Below are 19,619 nucleotides of genomic sequence, written 5' to 3'. Positions count from 1 at the left end.
CCCCTCTGCGCAGGCTGTCTCCCTAGGACCATGCTGAACGTGCTGCTGCTGTGCTGCGGGCTGCTGCAGGGGACCCAGGCCATCCTCACCACCGACCTTGGCCACGGCCACCTGCAGAAGGTGCGTGGTGGGCCGGAGGGGACAGACAGAGCCCGCTACTCCAGCCTCCTACGGAAATTCAAGGAGGTCTCTGCGGAGCCAGCGGGTGAGTCCTGCGATCCCCCTGCCCACCTGCTGCCCCCCACTAGCTGCTCACTGGCATGCCCAGGGCCCCCAAAATAGAAGTGGGGACCCCACGCCCGAGGTTAGATGCAGGGGATCCCCTTAAAGCAGTGCAGCTTCTCCTATCACTGTGAGAGCAGCCTCCTGCCTCCTGCTGCCGTGACACCTGCAGGGAGTGGGGGGGCTTTTTTTGGAAGGGACACAGGACCATGGGGAGCAGAATCAGAGCAGACCCCCAGCAGCCTCCTTGTCCAGCCCCTCTGTATCTCGCAGGAGCTCTCCCCAAGCTGGGGTTTGAGCAGATGGCCCTGGCGGTCCAAGAAGCTGACGGTGATCTGGTGCAGAGAGGTGGCATGCTGGAACCACAGGTAACGCTCCTTGAGCTTTCTTGCAGACACCCCAAGGAGTGGGGTGGCCTGGGGCCACAGCAGCCTGCTCTGTGCCCCGGGGACCAGGGGTGGTTTGGAGCCCAACATGGTGCTGCCTGGGAAGGGAGTATCTATTTGTCGTCTGCTGGGGAGCAGCCAGGGCTGGGACGAGCTGCAAAGGGCTCTGGCACTCAGAGGAGGGTGGTCCAAGCCTGCACGCCTGCTATCTCTTTAATTCACCTCAAATGCAGTCCAGGAAGCCTCTGCAGAGCAGGAACTCACCAGGCAGTGCCATGTCCTGCCTGGCTTTGAGCCCAGCACCTCTGTTTGGGCAGAAAGCACGGCACCCTTCACTAAAGTCAAGTCTGTGCTTCAAAATAAATGTGTGCATCAAGGCCTTGAGACATGGTGGATGAGGCAGTGTTGCCCACAGAGAGCCCAGATTTCCTACAGTCTGAGCCCAGAGTTGAGCATGACAGAGCTCTCTGCTGCTGGTGGTGGCAGGCTTCAGCAGCCACTCTTGGCTCTCTCCCATGCAGTTCTTTATTGCTGGCACAGTGGTCCAGCACCAATTTTTTCCCTCCTCTTCCTCCTCTCTCTCCGGCAGGCATCATCCACAGAACTGCAAGCTGCGGGACGAGAAGAGCGCTCCCCCCGCCGCTGTGTCCGCCTCCTGGAGTCCTGCCTCGGGCATCAGGTCCCCTGCTGCGACCCCTGCGCCACCTGCTACTGCCGCTTCTTCAACGCTTTTTGCTACTGCAGGAAAATCAGCACCAGTTTCCCCTGCGGCAAGAACTAGTGCCTGTGCCACAGGGCTGCCTGCTCCTTGCCCACGCGTGTCACCTCCTCCTCTGCAGCTCTAATAAACCAGCCATTTGCAAAAGCCATTGCTGAGTGGGAACGGTTCAATGCCTTTCCTCGGCGTCTCGGAGAAGGGCAGTAGCAAGATGGCAGTACCCGCACCCAGGTGGGCACCCTGTCCACACAGCCACGAGTCCAGGGCGCCTCTGTGTAAACAAAATGAGATTTTTTTTTTCTGCAGAGCAGCTCCTGGCTAGATGAGTGGTCTCTCAGCAGGAGGGGTGCCCCAGGAGGTGATATTTTGGCTGTGCTGGGAGCTTTACTTGCGTTCTCCTCCTGTCAGTATCGCGGCAGCCCAGGGTGCTTTACACCTGTGAGCTGTCAGCCCCACGGAATCAGTGACCAAGGGGGTACCCGCTGTATTGACACAGGCGGCACAAAGCATCGCCTTCTCCACCAGCACTAACTCACAAGCCACAAGGGACAAAACGCGTCCGCGGAGGTGGTGAAAAGCCCCCAAACCCGCCAGCAGCCCCGCCACCCCCCGCCGCCGCCTCCCCCGGCGCCTCCCGCCCTCGCAGTGCCTGCCGGGACGGGGGCGGGGCCATGCTCGCGCCCCCGTCACGTGAGCGCCGGGCGGGTCACGTGAGGCGTCGGGGTAGTTCTCCCGTCTTGTTGGTGGCCGCCATGTCGTCTTTCCCTGAGCTGTATTTTAACGTGGATAACGGTTACCTGGAAGGGTTGGTGCGCGGGTTTAAAGCGGGGGTACTGCGGCAAGGTGACTATGTGAACCTGGTGCAGTGTGAGAGCCTGGAGGGTGAGTGGCGGCGGGGTCTGAGGCGGGCGGGGACACCCCCCTCACTGAGGGGAAGGCCCGGCCGGCGGGCTGGGGGGACAGCTCGGCTGGCGTGAGGGTGGGGAGGCGAGGGGCTGCGTGGCAGTGGGGAAAAAAGCCGACAGCGGCGTTTTTGAGGCACTGTCCCCTTAGTACCCCTCGGCTGAGCAGGCAGTTGGTCCTCCCCTTCGGCGGCTCTTTCCGAGCTCAGATGACTCAGTTTCCCGGTCAGCCTGGCCGTGTGATTTGCAGTAGCTGATACGGCGGTTTAAGGAAGCCTGAGCTCCCAGTGCTTTCTGGAGGTGGCCGTATAGCTGTGGTGCATGTCCTGCGGTTGTGTGGAGCCTGGTGGGCTTGTCAGGCTTTGCTGAGCAGTCTTGTTTTGTGCTTTCCCTTCTTAAGTGGCAGGCAGTGCAGGAAACCTCCTTAAGGTCAGAATTCAGATTATTGGGGTAATCTGACTTAATCCCTGGTACCCGTGATCAGTCTTTGGTCATCTAGGAAAGTACCTGCTGTTACTGAAAGATTGCTAGTGGAAAATATCCGGTGCAGACCTTAGTAAATTCACCAGTGAATTACCCTTCGCCTGTAATCTTGAGTTCTCTTTCAAGGCTAATTAGTCAGTGTTAAACTGTTTCTCTGTATCAGTGACCTGCTTAACAGTTTTTCACTCATTGGTGTGTGGAATGTGGATCACAGGTCACAAAGATCAAAACCAGGTCTCTGTTGAAAGTAGGCTAGAAACACATGTATCCAGAGATGTCTGTTGTTTTGATCAACAAGACTATAATTATTGAATTGTTCTTTCTTTTAAAAATACTAGTTAAGCATCAGCTTTATCCTGATGATTATTGCTGAGCAATTGAAATTCATATTGTCTATCTAGAGGGATCCTTGGCCAGCTGAACCCTGGCTGCAAGTTACCTGGAGTTGCTCATGCAAACATTAAATGACAGAATGGGGATGGAGTACTGTTATGTGCCTCAGTCTCTACCTTAAAAATAACCAGGATATTTTTACTTAGGACAGAAGCCCCTTTTCAGACAGACTTTTTTTCAGCTCTTTGCTTGCAGCAGCGTCTGTCATTCTTGCTATGGAGGACAGGGCCTGAAAGAGGGCGGCAGGGGGTATTCATGCTCTCTTTCTCATCAGAAGCCTCGGCATGGCCGAAACTATCACTTTATCGCCTTCCCTGCAGTTAAATTCCTCTTTGTAGTCTTTCTGTATTTTTAGCTTCTCTTTTTTTTCTCCCCTCCTTGCCTTCTAAAATAAGTTGTGTAAACTTTGCTCTCCCTTGGAGCAGTGTTTTCTGCATTTGGAATGAATCAGTTTGGAGTCCCATATGTTTGTCTTGGTATTGTTACTGTCCCATTCCTGATAGCTTTCTGGTGGTGGCTGCTGCTGCTGTGCTCCTTGTTAAGCTTCATTCAGAGCTTGAAGGCTGTTCCAAGTTCACTGCTGGTCTCATTCCTCTTCCACTTGGCTTTCCATGCCCCTGTTTAGGCTCCTGTAGCATACTCTCACTTTGGAGCATGCTTTCCTTTTCCTTCAAAGGAATGTTGCTCTTGATCGCTTATATAGGTCTGTGATCAGACCGTTTATTTCCTCCATTACTTTACTTCTGATTTCAGTACCTGTTTTATGTGCTCCACAGACTTTTAGCATGTGTTCTTTCTCTCCCAGGTGCTTGTCTGCACTATATCCAGGCAGTGGCTAGCTTATTAGCAGCCAAAATAAGTACCTAGGCATAAAATACTCATACATTCTTCTCTACCGTTTCTGTTTTGTCTTTGCTGTTGCCTATTGCACGTGAGTCTGGCTCTGCATTTAGTTCTGGTCCTGAAGCAAATGATCACTTTGGCTGTGGAGAAATCCTGCAGGACCAAGGCTGTTTTGGGGCTGGTCCTGGGAATTGGGTATCTGGCTGGTCACTGGTATTGGCATTGCTTGGAAGACATTGTACTTCCAGGTCTGAAATGCTGCTCCCTCTTGTGTGCTTGGATTGGTCTGGAAGCACGAAGGAATTGAATTCAGGACTTGGGCTGACGGCTTAGTGCTACTGGAAGGAGATCATGCTTTTCTGCGTGATCCTCTGTTGCCTCTGCTTGCCTGATCACAAAGTAAGTTGATTCAAGCTCTTGGTTCTTGATGAGCCAGAAATAGCCAAATACGTTCTCTGTGATCAAGTGGGCTCCTGAGCTACCTTAAGAAGCTGGCAGGAAAACTTGATGAGGATTGAGGGGAGGGTGTGAGAGCTGTTTTGGCTTAGGCTTTCTCTTGAAACCCTCAGCAATAATAAGTTTAATCTCTTCATCTCCACAAGTCCTGATGCTTTTGTTGTGTCTCAGCCAGAGGTCCTTGTGTGCTGTTCAGCTGTGCTGGATATGGCTTGGAACCTGCTTGGTCCTCTGTTGCAGCCAGTTCCTGCTTCTGACGCAGGGTGTCAGTGGAGGACTTGGAGCTGCTCTCCTCTGCTTCAGTGGTGTGAGCATGGATCTGTTCTTAAGTGAACTCTGTCTTGGATAACCAAACTTATGAATCACTCAGATTTCTACTGTCAAAAGGATGGTGAGCCATCTCCAGCTCCTAAAAGCCATGATAGCCTCTTAGAGGTCTGGTATCATCTCTGGAGAATAAAAAGCTGTTGTTGCAGTTGGACAGTAGTGCCGCTTTTAAGGAGCAGAGTTTGGTCTGGGTCTTGAATGAAGGTTATCAGCAGGCTTTACTATTGGTCTGCAGTGCTCCATACTGCAAAAAGTATATGGAGCCTGGGAAATGTACAAAAGCATCTTCTCCAGAAACAGGAATTTCTGTCAAGTCAGTGTTCATGAGCCTATTGTTAATATTCCTCTTGCTTCCACAGCAACAGCATAGGAAACAGATTTCTTTCTGACCTGCCAGTGTGATAAAGGTAATTGGCATGGTGAAATCCAGCAGCAGCATGTCACCTTCTAGCTGGGTAATGAGGCTGTGAAATAGCCAGCTGAGAAGTGGCAGGTAGTTGGCTCAAGCTTGCTAGTGTGGGCCTCTGGAGAGGCTTTCCAGAGGCTGCATGTTTCTACCACTACCACCACCACCTCTCTGTGGGTGCTAGTGTTTCTGTCCATGCAGTCAGCTCAGCTGGGTACTTGCATGGCTTATAGAAACAGTGTTGTACACGTGGAGGGGTGAGATCTGTCCTGTCTTTGGCTTAAGCTGCGCGTGGGACTAGTCTCATGCTCCCACAGGGGTCTGTCATGTTTTATTTGTGCACCTCAGCCTGCAGCTTATCAGTCTGCTGTGGACTTGTCCCATGAAAACTCTTGCTTTTTCAGTCCTCGTAACCCCAAGGTAATGGTGTCATGTCACATCAGGTTGGGGAAGAGCAGAGTAACCAAAGATGTGTCTGGGAGGTGAAGGGTGGCTAGGAGGAGCAAATACATGTAATTCTTTTAGAAAGAAAGGATTTCTAAGACTATGGTTCTCTCTCTTCTCACTTTGGTCTGCAGACCTCTATTTCTAGGAAGCATGCGGGTCAACAGTGAAATTGGAGAGCTTGAAGCAAGTAGGTCGCACTTGTCCTAGACTCTGACTCCACACCAGCTGGAGGGCATGGTGGTCTGCCAGAACAGTACCCTCACACATGCCAGAGCTTTGTTTTCTGTCAAATTAATCTGTAGCAATACATAGTGAGCACTAAACTCTTGATACAGGGCTAGATGATGTGGAATAAACCATGACTGGACAGGTTGGTGGGTTCTTCTTGAGTCTCGGAGTATTTCCAGGGTCACTCTGCATGGCCCCTGCCCTTCCCCAGAAGGGGATTGCTGCTTTCAGTCACCTCAGGAGTGGGTTGCTAAAAGCTTGCTGTCCTAAATGCCTTTTCAGTCTAAAGAAATCCTCTTCTCTCCCGGTCTCTCCTCTTCTCTCCCGGTCTCTCCTCTTCTCTCCCGGTCTCTCCTCTTCTCTCCCGGTCTCTCCTCTTCTCTCCCGGTCTCTCCTCTTCTCTCCCGGTCTCTCCTCTTCTCTCCCGGTCTCTCCTCTTCTCTCCCGGTCTCTCCTCTTCTCTCCCGGTCTCTCCTCTTCTCTCCCGGTCTCTCCTCTTCTCTCCCGGTCTCTCCTCTTCTCTCCCGGTCTCTCCTCTTCTCTCCCGGTCTCTCCTCTTCTCTCTCCATGCAGAGGAGAGATGATGAAATACTGAAGTGCACTGAGCACACAGTTGAGCCACTGTGTAGTGAAAAGTGTCTGTCTTCCCATTGTCTAACCACAGGACACCTAGCTGCACTGAAACAAAGGCCTTCCTGAGCAGAGCTGTGGGCTCTTGCCTCCAACAAATGGATGTCAGGAAGCGTGTCCTCTGTGCACCAGGCTTTTGAGTGCTGTGTGCGCTTTTGTTTTCATAGTCCCAAGGTTCTTTTTTCTCCCTGGGAGGCTGCCTTTGCTCTATGATGTTACATACTGAGTGTTTGCTGTATCTCCTTTTGCTGAGAGAAGAGTGGGAGAGGCTGTGCTACCATTCTCTCTCCCATTTTATCACTGTGGTCCTGGGATTTGGGCCCAAAAGGCTGGACTGGGCTTTTCTTTTAGCTTAACCACATGGGCAACATGTCCTCTCTTGTGTAGAGAAGTTGCCCTGGTACCGGAGCTACAGACTACCTCTAAGAGTGCTTTTGGCACCTTGGTGAAGCTCATGGTGTTCTGCTGGGTGTGGGGGGAATGGGATAGATCGTTTTCTATGCAGCTCCTTTGTTGTACAACCAAGCAAGGCCACTTGGTGATCCTGAAGTGTGGCCATGCCTAGATCCATCTTGAACTCTGAGAATGGTTCAGTCTGAACCCTGAACTTGGTGGGTGTAGAAGCCAAGCCATAATGTGGTAGGGACCTTTCAAAAGCATGATGATGATGCTCTCGGTCTCCTGACATCTAGGAGCCCTTTGTGAAAAGCTGACTCTTGCTTGCTGGGACTCAGTGGGAGAATGGGCCCTGTCCCTGATAGCTGTCCCTGCCAGGTGAGGTAGAGCATATGGGAATAGTGAGATCATTCCTGTCCTGTGAGTGCTGACTGCTCTTGCAGCAACAGAACAGTAGCTGAAAGGCTGTTCTGCTAGTCTTGGTGCTTTGTCCTGCATCCTCCAGCGTAACCACTTGCTGTGACTGGTTAATCATATGTCCTGTTAAAATAAGCTCAAGGAAAACATTATTTATTGGAAGAAAGGTGGCACTTCTGTGGCCTGCTAAATCATGGTGGCAAACAAATACTGCGGTCTGGCTTCCTGCAGGGTTCAGCAGAGGCTCTTTGCTGTTTGTTCTGGCCTCCTTTACAGGGCAGAGACCTGCTTTGTAGCTTCCCTTAGCTAAACTTCAAGCAGCAGCTGAGGCCAGCTGCTCAGCAGTAGTGCAGCTTCAGGCCTTGTTTGGGTCCTGCCCCTCGTTAGAAGATGATGGCGTCTGGGTTTCCTGGCAAGTACTACCACTCAGCAGCCTGTCAGTGCTTTCATCGTGTTGTTTTTCCACTGCTGTCAGCTCCTGCAGTGTGAGACTGCTTTCTGCCCTGTTTCTCTTAGCTTCTGATGATTTGCTGTCTCTTCCTTAAACAGCTGCACTAGGTGCCGGGCTGATGTCCTGTTAGTGTGCTGGACTTCTGAGGTTACAGCTGTGACTTAGTGTGGTCTGCTTTTGGTGAGGGGTTGGGGGAGAAGGATATGCAGGGGTGAAGTTTACTGAAGATTCAGGCAGATTAGGAGGGGTTACCTCACCCTTTGGAAGGATCAGGAGAAGGCTACCTGTTTGAGGGAATCCAAAGGAAACAAGACCTGGCTGTGCTGGGCGTGAATTCAACCTCAGGAAGGGTTGGGCTAGAAACACAGGCTGCTGTCTGGTGCTGTGGACATCCCAGGTAGAGAGGTGAAGAGCTAGAGGTGAGAAACTGATGAGGAAAAGCACCAAAGACACTTCTCTGTGCCCAGCTGTGGCCCAGAGGAACTTGCTGCCTGACAGCAGAGGAGAGATGGCACATCACTGCTGGTGGTGTGCAGCCCCAGAAAAGGTCTTGAATTCTGTGAGGAATGAAGGGTCTCTGGGTGCTTCTCAGGTGAGATTTCAGAGAAGCAGCTTCAGGAGTGTCTGAGTTGACTATAAACAGACAGCAACAAGCCAAATGGTAACGACTGCAGCCTTCTGAAGGGAGACATGGGCAGTGTAGCTGATCTGCAGACTGCTGTGTAATCCTTCAGCTACTTCACGGCTTCAGGCCTGGGAGATGGCAAATGATATTTTAATTTTTATATATGCAGTGATAGGCCCAGGTGCTTTGGTGTGAGATGTCAGGGTTACAGCAGATAATTGTGTGAAAACATCAGTTTAGCTTGGAAGCTGTGAAAGCTAATTCTGTGCTTGTGTGCAAGAAGACAAATCAGTCCTTGCCAGGAAGCACTTGAGCCCGAGCTTGATTCAGAGCTCTGCAGTGCAATTATGGGAGGATGCTGAAGAAGTAAGGGGTGGAAGTATGAGCTGGTGGAGTCATGGGTTGCTCTGTCTGAGCAGAGTTTACAGGACAGGCTTTGACTGACAGATGTCTGAAAGACTGAGTAATGGCTTGATTCCTTGTTATGACAAAGCAAAGCAGGAGAGGATAGTAGTATTCCTGTGTATCTGAAATCTCTCAAGAAAATGTCATTTGAAATGTCAAGGTGTGGTGTTGGCACAGCACTGTGTTGAATTAAGCTTCAGTTTTGTTTATGCCTCATGTACAGCCAGTTGCATCAAACTAGAGGGCCTCATCCGAGAGCTGAAAGGAGCTGGCTGTAAGTATGTGTCATGGTAATCTCGAGTGCTGCTCTGCTTGAATACACAGCAGAAAAAGGCTGTCGTTCTGACAAGTTGCTGGGCTGTTGCAGGAGGCAGCTTTCTGGGAACTGTGACCTGGCCATAATTTACTAGCTTTTGCGGGGGAGGAGAGAGAGAACAAGAGCATGGTAATTCAAGCACTCCCTCGCCAAATGTTGGCTTGGTCTGTTTCTTAAAGTGCGTGAACTGCTTGGAAAAATGCCGAAACAGGCAAACGTACTTCTCAAAAGCAATTGCTCGGTTGAGGCTGCGTGCTGCTGTTAGTCAGCATCTGGAGGAGTTCATCAGGAGTGCTGGGCTGTAGGTGCAGGTCTCTCTCCCTTTTGGCAGGCAGCTGGGGAAGAGGCATGGCAGAAGACTCAAAGCCAGCACCTCACCGATATGTAGCATGTAGGACCTCGGGCAGCCGCCCCAGCTGAGGTGTTGCTGTTGCTGCCAGAGGCCGACTCCAGCTTGGTCTGAACTTGCATTAGGAAACAGGAACTTGAGCTTTTGGAGAGTGTGGGGCTTGCTCAGCAGTGGGTCCACTTACTAGTCACAGTGCTACTGGGACAGCCCTTCTGGCAGCGGATTTGTGAAACCACGGGATTAGCTCTTAACTGAGAAGCCTGACATGTGAATAGCCCAATTAAAAACTCAGTGGCCCAGAAGCTGGAGGAGGACAGGCTCGTGTAAGGTGCTGGTATGCCGTGGGATGCGTTGGGTCAGGGTTTATAAATCCGGTCCAATTTTTGGAAAACATGTTCTGTTCTGTCTGCTTGGATGCTAAGAGATTCAGAAGAGTTTAGTTCCTGCAGTTTGTGGCTGGCCTTCTCCGTAAATATTAATTCCAAGTGTTACATAAACATAGCTCTTATTCCAGTTGCAACATAATGTTGTGCTGGCTCTTGTGCTGTGGAGCTGGGGGGACAGCCTCCTCGTCGAGTGGGACAACATGCTCTGGGAACTTGCTCAGAGCTGTTGAGGGAGAGGCTGCAAGTGTGCAGCTTGTGTCTGGTCTAAATGCGATGCAGCTCTGACCTCCTGACAGCCAACTCTACTTTTTGTGTCACTAGCATCAAGTGACCCAGTAACAGGGCGGCTTCTTGCAGCCTCAAAAGTAAAAGCAGAGTTGCAGGTCATGGTGACACCAAAACGAACTGATGGTTTTGCTGTAGCAGAGTTGGAGTTGAGGAAACAAGCCAAAAGTTTTTGGAAGCTTCGCTACCGAACTAAGACATGGTAGGATACGCAATAACTGCTTCCTCTCCAAGGTCTTGTATAGCTGCAAAACAACATCACATGCCTTTTTGGGCAGGCTCAGTTTTCTTGAGCTCTGCACAATTACAGAGAACTGAATGTAGGAGGTATATAAATGTAGCTGGTGCAGTCTGGAAGACAGGAAGTCCCCTGTGTCTTCCCCTGCAGTCTGATTTTATTGGTGCAATACTCTTACTGGGACCTTTTCTCTCATTCATTGAGCAACTGCTGAATTTTGCTCTGGGCTTTCTCCAGCCTCCACTAAAAGCAAACTAGTAAAACCCTAATCTGACAGTGGAACTTAATTTCCATTCGGACTCCAAAGCTCATCCTCCAAGAGTTCTCAGAAGGATGAATGAAACTTATTACAGTGTAATTCCAGTAGATTTCCTCTCTGTAACTATATCTTAGCTTTCAAAAATCAAGCAATTGCAAAGCAGATAACAGAATTCTTTGCGTGCAGGGTGCTGCCTGTGAGCTGGGCTTTTTGCAGGGTTTAGGAAGTTACCATCATCAGTAACAATCCTGGTCAGGCTGAATGGAGGTGAGGGGTGTGTTCTGATCATTTTGGCATGATCCAGTGTTTGACTTTGACAAGGGTCATGCTGAAAACTCCACTGTCTTGAGTCATCTGGATGATGTTTTCTCACCTTGAAAGTGTGAGTATAAGTTGATAATGTTTCGGTAGAACAAAACACAGCTGGATAGCTGCAGCATAGTCTGGGGAGCAGAGATCTAGGTTAAGTTTGTTTTGCGTCAGCTGTGATGCGTGTTGTTGGGAAAGTAGCTCTCTTTGGACTCCTTACTAGAAGTAAGGGCACCACCAAACTCTCCTATAAACTGCTGAGAAACATGACAGCAACTATTTAAGTCTCTGGCCTTTCCCCCCCATAACCACCACCTGTTTCCTGTGAGACTTAGCAGTGGTAACATCTTCATACCTAAAAAGCGCTGGCTCAAAAACATCTTTGCTAGAACCCCTTAGAAATACCCAGAAGAGTTAAAGTCAGCTTGAAAGCCATTTGACCCTTCTACCCCTTGGGCTGAGGACAGTATTGCACTGGACTTTACACCCAGCTACAGGCACAAGCTGGAGAGCATCCTCCACACCAGGCTCCAAACTGAGCTTGTAATGTCAAAAGATCAAATTCCTCAAGCTAGGCTGAGTCCTTGCTCTGACCTCAGTGCTGTGGATGTTCATGCCATAACACTGGACTCGTACGGTTCAGTGGAAGGGAAAGGCAGCCTCAGTGCTCCTGCTTCAAAGAAACCAGGGAGAAATGTCTGGTTTTTGTTCTCCGGATGGTGTGTTCACATCTGGTTTGACTAAACTCTTCCAGCTACATTCCTTTCCCCATAAAGGTCTTGAATCCCTAGGAGGGTGCTTGCCTAACCGCCCCTCTGAGGTGAAGCTGAAGGGAGGTGAACATTATGTACCAGTGCAACTAGTAGAGCTTTGAGGAGCAGGATTATATGACGTTCCTCAGTTCTGGATTCAGTTTTTCCATAGCGACACTTAAATGCTTTTGGCTCAAATAGGCCTTTTATCTTGACAGAGCTCAGCATGTTGTGGTTGCTTCTTGGTTAGGGCTGCAGCTTGGCTGGCCACCTGACCTGTAGCAAGGGTAACGGAGGAAACAAAGGTTTCCTCTACTTGAAACTGGAGGAGGGGAAGGCTTCTGAGCATATTCCTCCATCCTGGGCAGAGGTTGCCTGCCATACAAGATGGATTTAAATGGCCTTCCTCTTCACCAGTCTCTCTCTACCTCTTAGTGCCTGACCTTACTTTACCAGTATAATTTCAAGGTTGCTGTTAGTGTCTTTTTGGCTTTGAAAGCTTTTCAGATGCTTCCGCTAGTATCTGAGGAAACTTGCTGGTGGGTACAGATAGGCACTTCCTTTAGCCAAAAGGGCTCTGGCTGCAGGCTTCTCTGAAGAAATCATGACCAAAAACCTAAGTTGTTTAGTTTCTTTTTTTTTTTTAAGTTTGCTAGCAAATACTTCCTAGAAAATCAGCAACCTTCCGTCTTGATCAAGCACGGTGGACATGTGTGTGCTCAGTTACAAAGATAGTGTCACAGTTTCCTCTTTAAGATGAGGCGAGGCTGGTACAGTGAAACACCAATCTCTTCCTGCATTTGGGTTGTCCATGATAAAACTGAGCATAAATACAAGCATATGACTTAACATATAGGTTTTGTCTAGGTGATCTTTCGGAGAAGGGAATGCCTAGAGAAGTGCTGAGCACCAGCTTTCTTGGGTATGCTCACAAAACCCCCAAACCCAGCACAAACCCTGTAGAGTGGAATCATTCTTTCTTTTTCAGACTTGAAACTTCACCTCCAGAGCACAGACTATGGGAACTTCCTGGCCAATGAAGCCTCCCCACTCACTGTCTCAGTCATAGACGACAAGCTGAAGGAGAAGATGGTGGTGGAGTTCCGTCACATGAGGAACCACGCATATGAGCCCCTAGCAAGTTTTCTGGACTTCATCACGTGAGTGGCAGCTGTTCGTGAACAGCGTTTGAAACCTTGGTGTTCTTCCAGACTTGAGGGCTCTCAGGCCAGTTTTCCACACTCAGCCCTGTAGTTCCTATGTTTTCTGCAGCTTCTTGAATGAAACTGGTTTTGTTGTATCTGGAGGTCTCCACCCAGCAGCACAGTATGACTATGTTGTTGAAGGGTTCTGCAGTTCTGCTCCCAGGGTATGCATGCTTCACTGGCACAGCTCCTTAGCTGCCTTCTGTTGCAGAATTGGTTCAGTCTCTATTGGAGCTGTCACTTACGCTTGTCCCATGTGTTAAATGTTCCTGAGACTTTTAAAAGTGATCCTGCTGCAAAACATATGCATGCCATGCATGTGCATGACAGCAGTTGCCTTCTAGTTTTGACTCACTGAGGTCAATCAGCCTTCATCAGGCTGCTGTGATCCTGCCATCCCACCCCAGGGGCTGTAGGCCTTCCTCTGATCCCCTCACAGACTGGCTCAGGGGTTTGAGCTGGCCAAAAATTGAACAACTTTTCCCCTCTTGGGCTTAATCTTTGGCTGATTTTTCTCAGCCAGCGCTAAGCGGAAGGGAGGGCCTACAATATGCAGCAGAGTAAGACAGGACTGCAGCAGCCACAGCATGTCCCTGTCAGTGCATGAAAAGACACGGGGTGTGTGTGCTTCCACAGCAGGTTCAGCTGAGTGAAAAGCTTGAAATAGCACAGACCTCGTTTAAGTATCTTCTAGCAGTGTTGCATAGCCTTCTGCTTCTTTGTGTGCTGCTCTTGTTTTGATCTGCAATAAAATGAAATTGCTAACCTCAGTGAGATACCAGTTGTACTAGTTTGCATCTGAAACATGGAAGTAAAATTGCCTTTTTTCCTTTCCTTAGTCTGTGTTCCTGTAAGCTCTAGTTTGGCTTGAAAACTGCATAGCCAGTGGCCTTCTCTAACCAGTAAGGAGCCATGTCATGGCCAAAAGTTAATTTCTGGTTCAGTAGAACATGACTTTAACTTTCATCTCTAAGAAGATTATTGTACTCTGTCCTTGAGTGAGATAGCTGATACATCATCATTCCTTTATTTGGTATAGTGAGCATGGGCTCATCGCAGGCACTCTGGCAAATGATGTTTAATCTTGCATTTTTTGCAGTTGTGTGTGCATTATCTTGCTTGCCACCTAGAGATTTTTGAATGATGCAGGCTAATGTGGAAAGGCCTTTGTGGTCGATTCAAAGATTATTTTTTTTTTTTTTTTTACCTTTTGGCCTATCTGTGGCATCTCCTGCATGTGCAAATATTGATTAAAGACCTGTCTCTCTGCTGTATTCCTTCCTGTTCTGCCCTCTCTATATTGGGACAGTAACACTAATTTTTCTAACCCAGTGGCTCATACCTGTTATCTTCTGGGTTGCTGTGCTAAAGCTGCCTGTCTTTTAAGCGTTTCTTATTTTCTAAGAAATAGTTTTTTTTCTTACATACCTGTCACTAAAAATCATCACACTTTGGTATCTGGCTAGAGACATGGAGCAAGACATCAGCAAGACATTACCAAGCCCTTGTTTTGCAGCAGTGTTTGCAATAGATGAAGCGGTTTCTAGGTCATCATCTTAGTTGTATGGAGCAATCTCTTCTGTTATCTCAAACATAAAATATTCAAGTTAACTTTCAAAACACCTCTACCATCTTTAATTTGCTGTAAAGACATCAGTACTGTTGGAGCCTGGCAATATTAGGTAGTTTGTCCTCCACTGGTGCTTTTCCTTTGCTGCCCTACAGGTTTATGGAAATGTCTAGTCTCTATGGAAGTATCATAGTAATCACTAATGGTCTTTTCTTTTAGCTTCTGTCTTGTCTTTTTAAAGGCAATAGTTTGGGCAGGACACATGAGTATCTTGCAGGCTTTGCTGTTCCCTAACAGTCTCACTTTGAAAATGGACAGGTGGAAAAGATGAACTGAAAGGTCTCAGATCGTGCCTCCCCTGATGACACACTGCATGACTTGATAGGAAGGGCTGTGAATGGCTGTGGAAATCCACTTACCTGTTACACCAATCCTGTTGACCTTTATCCTGTGCCTACATCCAGCACGAGTTATGCAGAAGACCTTGAGCATCTCATGTGATAGGCTGATAGGCTGGTTCTCACAGCTGTTTGAATAACTTAACTTTAAAACTAGTGTTTTGCCCTCAACTTGATTTAACTTTGATCTTGCCCTGCTACTTTCTGATTTTGATGAGTTCTCTATAACAAAACAAAGCTCTGTGCAGATATCTGTATCTCATGTTTCTTCCTTGAGTTATCTTCACTCTTGTCTCATCTCTTCTTTTTTTACCTGCAAGATTTCTTTAATGCCACTGTCTTCAGTGCTGCCTAGAGGAAGGCAAAAGGTGAAGCGGGAGAAAAGCTGTCTTCCTACATGAAGTGTCTCTACTCTCTTGCCGAACCCTTTTTGCAAAGAGTCCAAGTGTTCAGTTGTGCTTTGGCATGGTTCCACTGCACCACCAATAGAGGGGTCTCCTCTGGGTCTTATCACACCAGTGGCATATTGATGAAATAGAGAAGGTGTTACCAGCTTCATCTGGCCCAAGGTGGGAGTCGCTATTAATGTTTTAGGAGCTCTAATAACTTTTAACGATGCTACAGACAAGTTAAAGCAGAAGAATGAGGACAGTGAAACACCAGGAGTTTGGAGAGAGTGCTGATTTTTGCCTAGTGGGTCTTAATATCTTCTGTTGGTAATACTAGTATGTTTAGTGACAGGGCTAGAAGAAAAGAGGGTAGACTAGATATGACTTCTTGGGTTGCCGTTTAGGCTGTGATTTGTTCTCTGAGACTGTCCTGTTGGTTGCAGTAGGTTTCGGTTTGGGGCAGTGGGCAGAATTTTCAGGGATTATTGTCCCACTGACAGCGTGAAGCTTCTCATGCATGTCCCAAATAGTTGGAGTGGAGAACAGCTCTGTTCAGAGGCTGGCAGTGTGTCTTGTACTAGTAGCCTTTGTCTAACCCAGGGTGGTGTGTCAGCAACATCAGAGATGTTTGGCTAAAGGATGTTGGCAGTGCTGGGGATGTTGTGCCTGTGCAAGTGGCGGAGGTACTGTGTCATCCTGCCTACCCTGGGTGACACTGGCACAAACATGTGCCGCTTCATCATCTTTTCCGGCTGGGCACACAGATAGGCGTGATGGGGTGATTTATCTTTGCCTTTAAACCTGACTATTTCCCACTCTCTTATCTTAGGGCAGTTAATGAAGCTCGAGCAGGAAATAGTAAAGACTGTTCCTGGTAGAAAGCTCAGGGCCAGTGAGGCACCAGGTGGTCAGAAGAAGAAATTGTACTCAACTGAAGGTATCCATATGCTAAAACCATACAGGCTGAATTGAAATAGAAAATGGTAGAAAGACAGAGAGAGTTTGAGCAGGGCTGCCTTCTGCAGGAGGAAAGCTTGAGTTCACTGCAGTTCTCTTGAGAGAGAGGCATTGGGCTGTAAACAGAGATCTTTAAAATCAAGTGGAATTGTAGGAGGTGTGTCTGGCTTAAAATGGAAAAAAATGTTTTGTAGCATGTCCAGTTCACTCAAACTCATTGCTGCTGGACACTTTTTTATGTACTTACATTTTTTGCCTCCTTAGAAATGTTGGATAACCTCACACAAGACAGGCCCATCAATACCTGTTAAACACCTGGGTGCCATCTCACTGTGAGTGGCCAGGGTGTAGGTGGCTGGTGCCAGGATGTGGATCAAGCATTTAAAAAGCATCAGGCTTTCCCCTTCATGAATGTCCTGCTGGACCTCTGGGGTAGTTTGGAGTCAATCAACAGGTGACTGTTGTGCTTGTTTCTGGAGGATGCTCAGATCTTATCCCAGGGCACTTTGCTGAGGAGATCTGGGGGAACTGTCTGATCTTAGGAACAGCTGTAGTCCTTGTCCCCTCTGATTGCTCCAGAGCCAACCTGCCAAAAGCTATGCTGTTTGTTCACGTGTGGGATTATGGTATGTAATTTCTCTTGCCTCTCCTAAATGGTCTATGAACTAGGTGAGGACACAGGAAGAAGCAGCAACGGGGATGGTGTGGGGACTCTGGAGTACCAGGAGACTCTGTGCTCCTGGTGTGCTTTCCGTTCCCAGCTCCAAGGAGATGAGGCAGTGCTGCCTGCTGCTTGCCAGAAGGTGGCACTCGAGCCCCGTGGCTGCCTGTCCCAAGGTACACATAGCACTGTAGGTAAGGATGGGCACCTATGGAGGTGGGCAGGAGTTAACCTGTCCCCTGAGTTTAGGGGGAAAGGACAGTGTTTAAAAGCATATGAACAAAACAGACCCGAGAATGCAGCTAGGCAGCAACCCCAAAACGAGGTCTTTGCTTCCCAAGTCACTTACTGTCACTAATTTTTATCCTGTTGTGCTCCTCTCCTGGCACCATGCTGACTCTTTCCTGGCTCCGATTGTCTCCAGGAACTCTTCTGTGGCAAGTGTTGCGTTGTTAGTACCAAAATATTGAGGAAGTTGGCCAATTTCCCTTTTGTTTTTTCAAGTGGTGGCTGTAGCTGGCCGCCTCTGCCACTGTGTATCATGGCAAGGAAAAGCTCAACTTGTTGAGCCTGCTATGGTCCCTATGAAACACCTGCTGGCTCTGTGTCTTGCTATGCAGCTCTTCTCTGGAAGGCTGCTGGTGCTTTCCTGTGTCTTTTTTCAGCCAACCATAGTAGGTTCTGACTGATAGGCACATGTTGGCTGTTAACAGCTCTGCTCCAACACAAAAAATTGACTGTTTGGCTGAGAGAATGCAGCAATGTTCTGTAGGGCAGCAACAAACAGGTATTAAGTGTACTTGAAAGAGCCAAACCCACTTCCTGAATTCAACAAGCACATATTGACTTGTGGGATGGAAGTGGGTTTTAGGTTCTTCTCGGTGATGTGCTGCCCTGCCTTTCTGTAAAGGCTTTGTTCTTTGTGTTAGCCTAACGTGGTGCCATGTCCTACCTCTCCTTCCGTCCAGTGTTCCTGTATACGGTTTAGATAGAATACTTTATCTGTGGTTCATGGTGTCGCTCCTGACTCCAGCCTGCTGTAGCCTGATTGGATTGTCAGCCTTAGTATTTTTCCAGGGTGGAAGGAAAAGGGGTGGGTTTTTTTGCTTTTGCTTCAGTACAGTCTCTTCCCTGCTCTGCGAAGTCTGGTTTCACAGCAGCCTGATGTGAGGGCTTTGGCAGCTCTGATGTGGTGGGCCCCTTGAGCCCTTGCAGCAAGCTGATGGGCAGAGAAGGGTTCGATCTCATGTTCAGGTGGGGGAGCTTCTGGTAACTGTGTAGAAACTGAGTCTGCTGTAGGAGTGAGGTCTGGGGTGGGGAGCTGCATCTAAACACACTTTCCAATTCTGTGATCAAGCCTGTCATCAGAGGACTGAATAGGTCCTTTTTGTCTTTACCAGTCTGCTAGGGCTGGGAACTGGGTTCTTTGTTGCCCTGAGGATGCCGCTGGGAACTTGGCTTTCAGTATGTTTTTTGTCGTCACAAGGCATGTTTTTGATGAGACTGCATGTACCTTTCCCCCTTGTGCATGCCTTTTCTTAGCTGACACTTCCCTCTTTTACCTTCTCCCTGACCCAGTCCTGTTCTGCCTCTCCCCTGCACTGGATAGATCTAGTTTCTGCTGCACAACTTTGAGTTCAAACTTAATCTTGCAGCAGTGGTTTTTTCCAGAGCCAAATTGTTTCAGTTGCTACTTGACATGAAGAGCAGTAATCCTCTCTTCTGGACTAGGACCTTGCCTGTCTTTATTCTAAATATACTAGAGCGTGCATCCTGCCATAACTGTGGAGGTTACAATGCGGAGACTACATGCTTTTGAAGTCTTGCAGGAGAAAAAACTCCAAATGCTTTACATTAGACACTTCCAGTTTATTTGGGCAAATGGAACAATCTGAAGGATCTTTCCTAATGCTGCTGTGGTTAAAACTGTACTATACTATTTTCAATTAGTTGTTGACTTGATGGCGGGGGGATCGGGAAGCAAAAATTACTGTAGTGGCTGGGGAACCTGCAATAAAAGGTTTATGAGCCTTTTCTGGCAGAGATGGTTTTGGCAGAGAAGCATAGTTTTCTGACAAACAGCTTCCCTGTTTGCAGGGAGTGCAAAGTTGAACTGATAAGCCAAGTTCTTGGAGGGATTACGCAATATTCAAAATAAGAGGGCATGTAACTAATGGTCTGAAAATGATCACAGGCTTGCGTTGTCTGGATGGTAGCATCAGAACTCCATCTGTTCTCCTGCATACCCAAAGGATACAGATCTCATACCAGTTTCTCAGAACCAGTATCTCTGAAAATGGACTGGGTTGTGTGCCTAGTGGTGGCCGTGGAAGTTATCTTTCAAAATGGAGTGACTGTGGGTGTCCTCATCAGAAGGGGACTCTTTGAAAGGTGGATTTCACTGTGTATTATGTTGAGGGGATGCTTTTTGTCCCAAACCTCAAGTGCCTGGAGAACACTTCATTTGGCCAGTGGATTTGAATTGGAACAGTGTGACCTTCCTCCTACTGACCAATGCTGTTCTTTGCTTGGAAGGTGTTAGCATGGTGCCTAGCAAACACAGTGAGCCACAGTAATGATCGGAAAAGCTAGCAAAGTGTTATCGGTGGCAGTAAAGGCGCAGCAAAATGCTAATGATGAGCTCCAGAGGTAGGCCTGTGTTTCACTAAGATAAGAGAAATCTTTAATGAAACTCTGCAGTCCTGAGGAGGGCCTGTAGCATGCAAGCTGTGGCTGAGTAGGTGAGAACACAGTGTCCCTGGATAACATCCCTGTCTAAGCTGATGCTGTTTCGTCCAGAGGCAGTGTGT

General features: G+C 48.4%; 2 protein-coding genes across 2 annotated transcripts in view; both read left to right on the top strand.

Moving 5' to 3' along the window:
- AGRP (agouti related neuropeptide) lies at positions 1 to 1,423 on the top strand. Its single transcript, XM_064458132.1, has 3 exons — positions 1 to 205; positions 496 to 590; positions 1,198 to 1,423. The coding sequence occupies exons 1-3, from the start codon at positions 31 to 33 to the stop codon at positions 1,387 to 1,389; spliced, it is 462 nt and encodes a 153-aa protein (XP_064314202.1). The 5' UTR covers positions 1 to 30; the 3' UTR covers positions 1,390 to 1,423.
- A 597-nt stretch (positions 1,424 to 2,020) lies between these two features.
- Positions 2,021 to 19,619, top strand: part of ATP6V0D1 (ATPase H+ transporting V0 subunit d1) — a 36,255-nt gene continuing 18,656 nt past the window's right edge. The window contains exons 1-2 of the mRNA XM_064459194.1: positions 2,021 to 2,208; positions 12,618 to 12,789. Of these exons, the coding sequence (XP_064315264.1) occupies positions 2,079 to 2,208; positions 12,618 to 12,789 (302 nt within the window). The 5' untranslated portion in view covers positions 2,021 to 2,078. The remainder of the gene's footprint in view (positions 2,209 to 12,617; positions 12,790 to 19,619) is intronic.

Source organism: Phalacrocorax carbo, chromosome 8, assembly GCF_963921805.1.
Source record: "Phalacrocorax carbo chromosome 8, bPhaCar2.1, whole genome shotgun sequence".
NCBI lineage: Eukaryota > Metazoa > Chordata > Aves > Suliformes > Phalacrocoracidae > Phalacrocorax > Phalacrocorax carbo.
This window is presented reverse-complemented; position numbering and strand designations above follow the sequence as displayed.

What these genes read in the sequence shown, in the direction of transcription:
- AGRP (XM_064458132.1), top strand. Translation starts at nt 31, where the DNA reads ATGCTGAACGTGCTGCTGCTGTGCTGCGGGCTGCTGCAGGGGACCCAG. An exon ending in GGTCTCTGCGGAGCCAGCGG is followed by an intron (nt 206 to 495) that starts GTGAGTCCTGCG and finishes TGTATCTCGCAG; the next exon opens with GAGCTCTCCCCAAGCTGGGG. An exon ending in GTGGCATGCTGGAACCACAG is followed by an intron (nt 591 to 1,197) that starts GTAACGCTCCTT and finishes TCTCTCCGGCAG; the next exon opens with GCATCATCCACAGAACTGCA.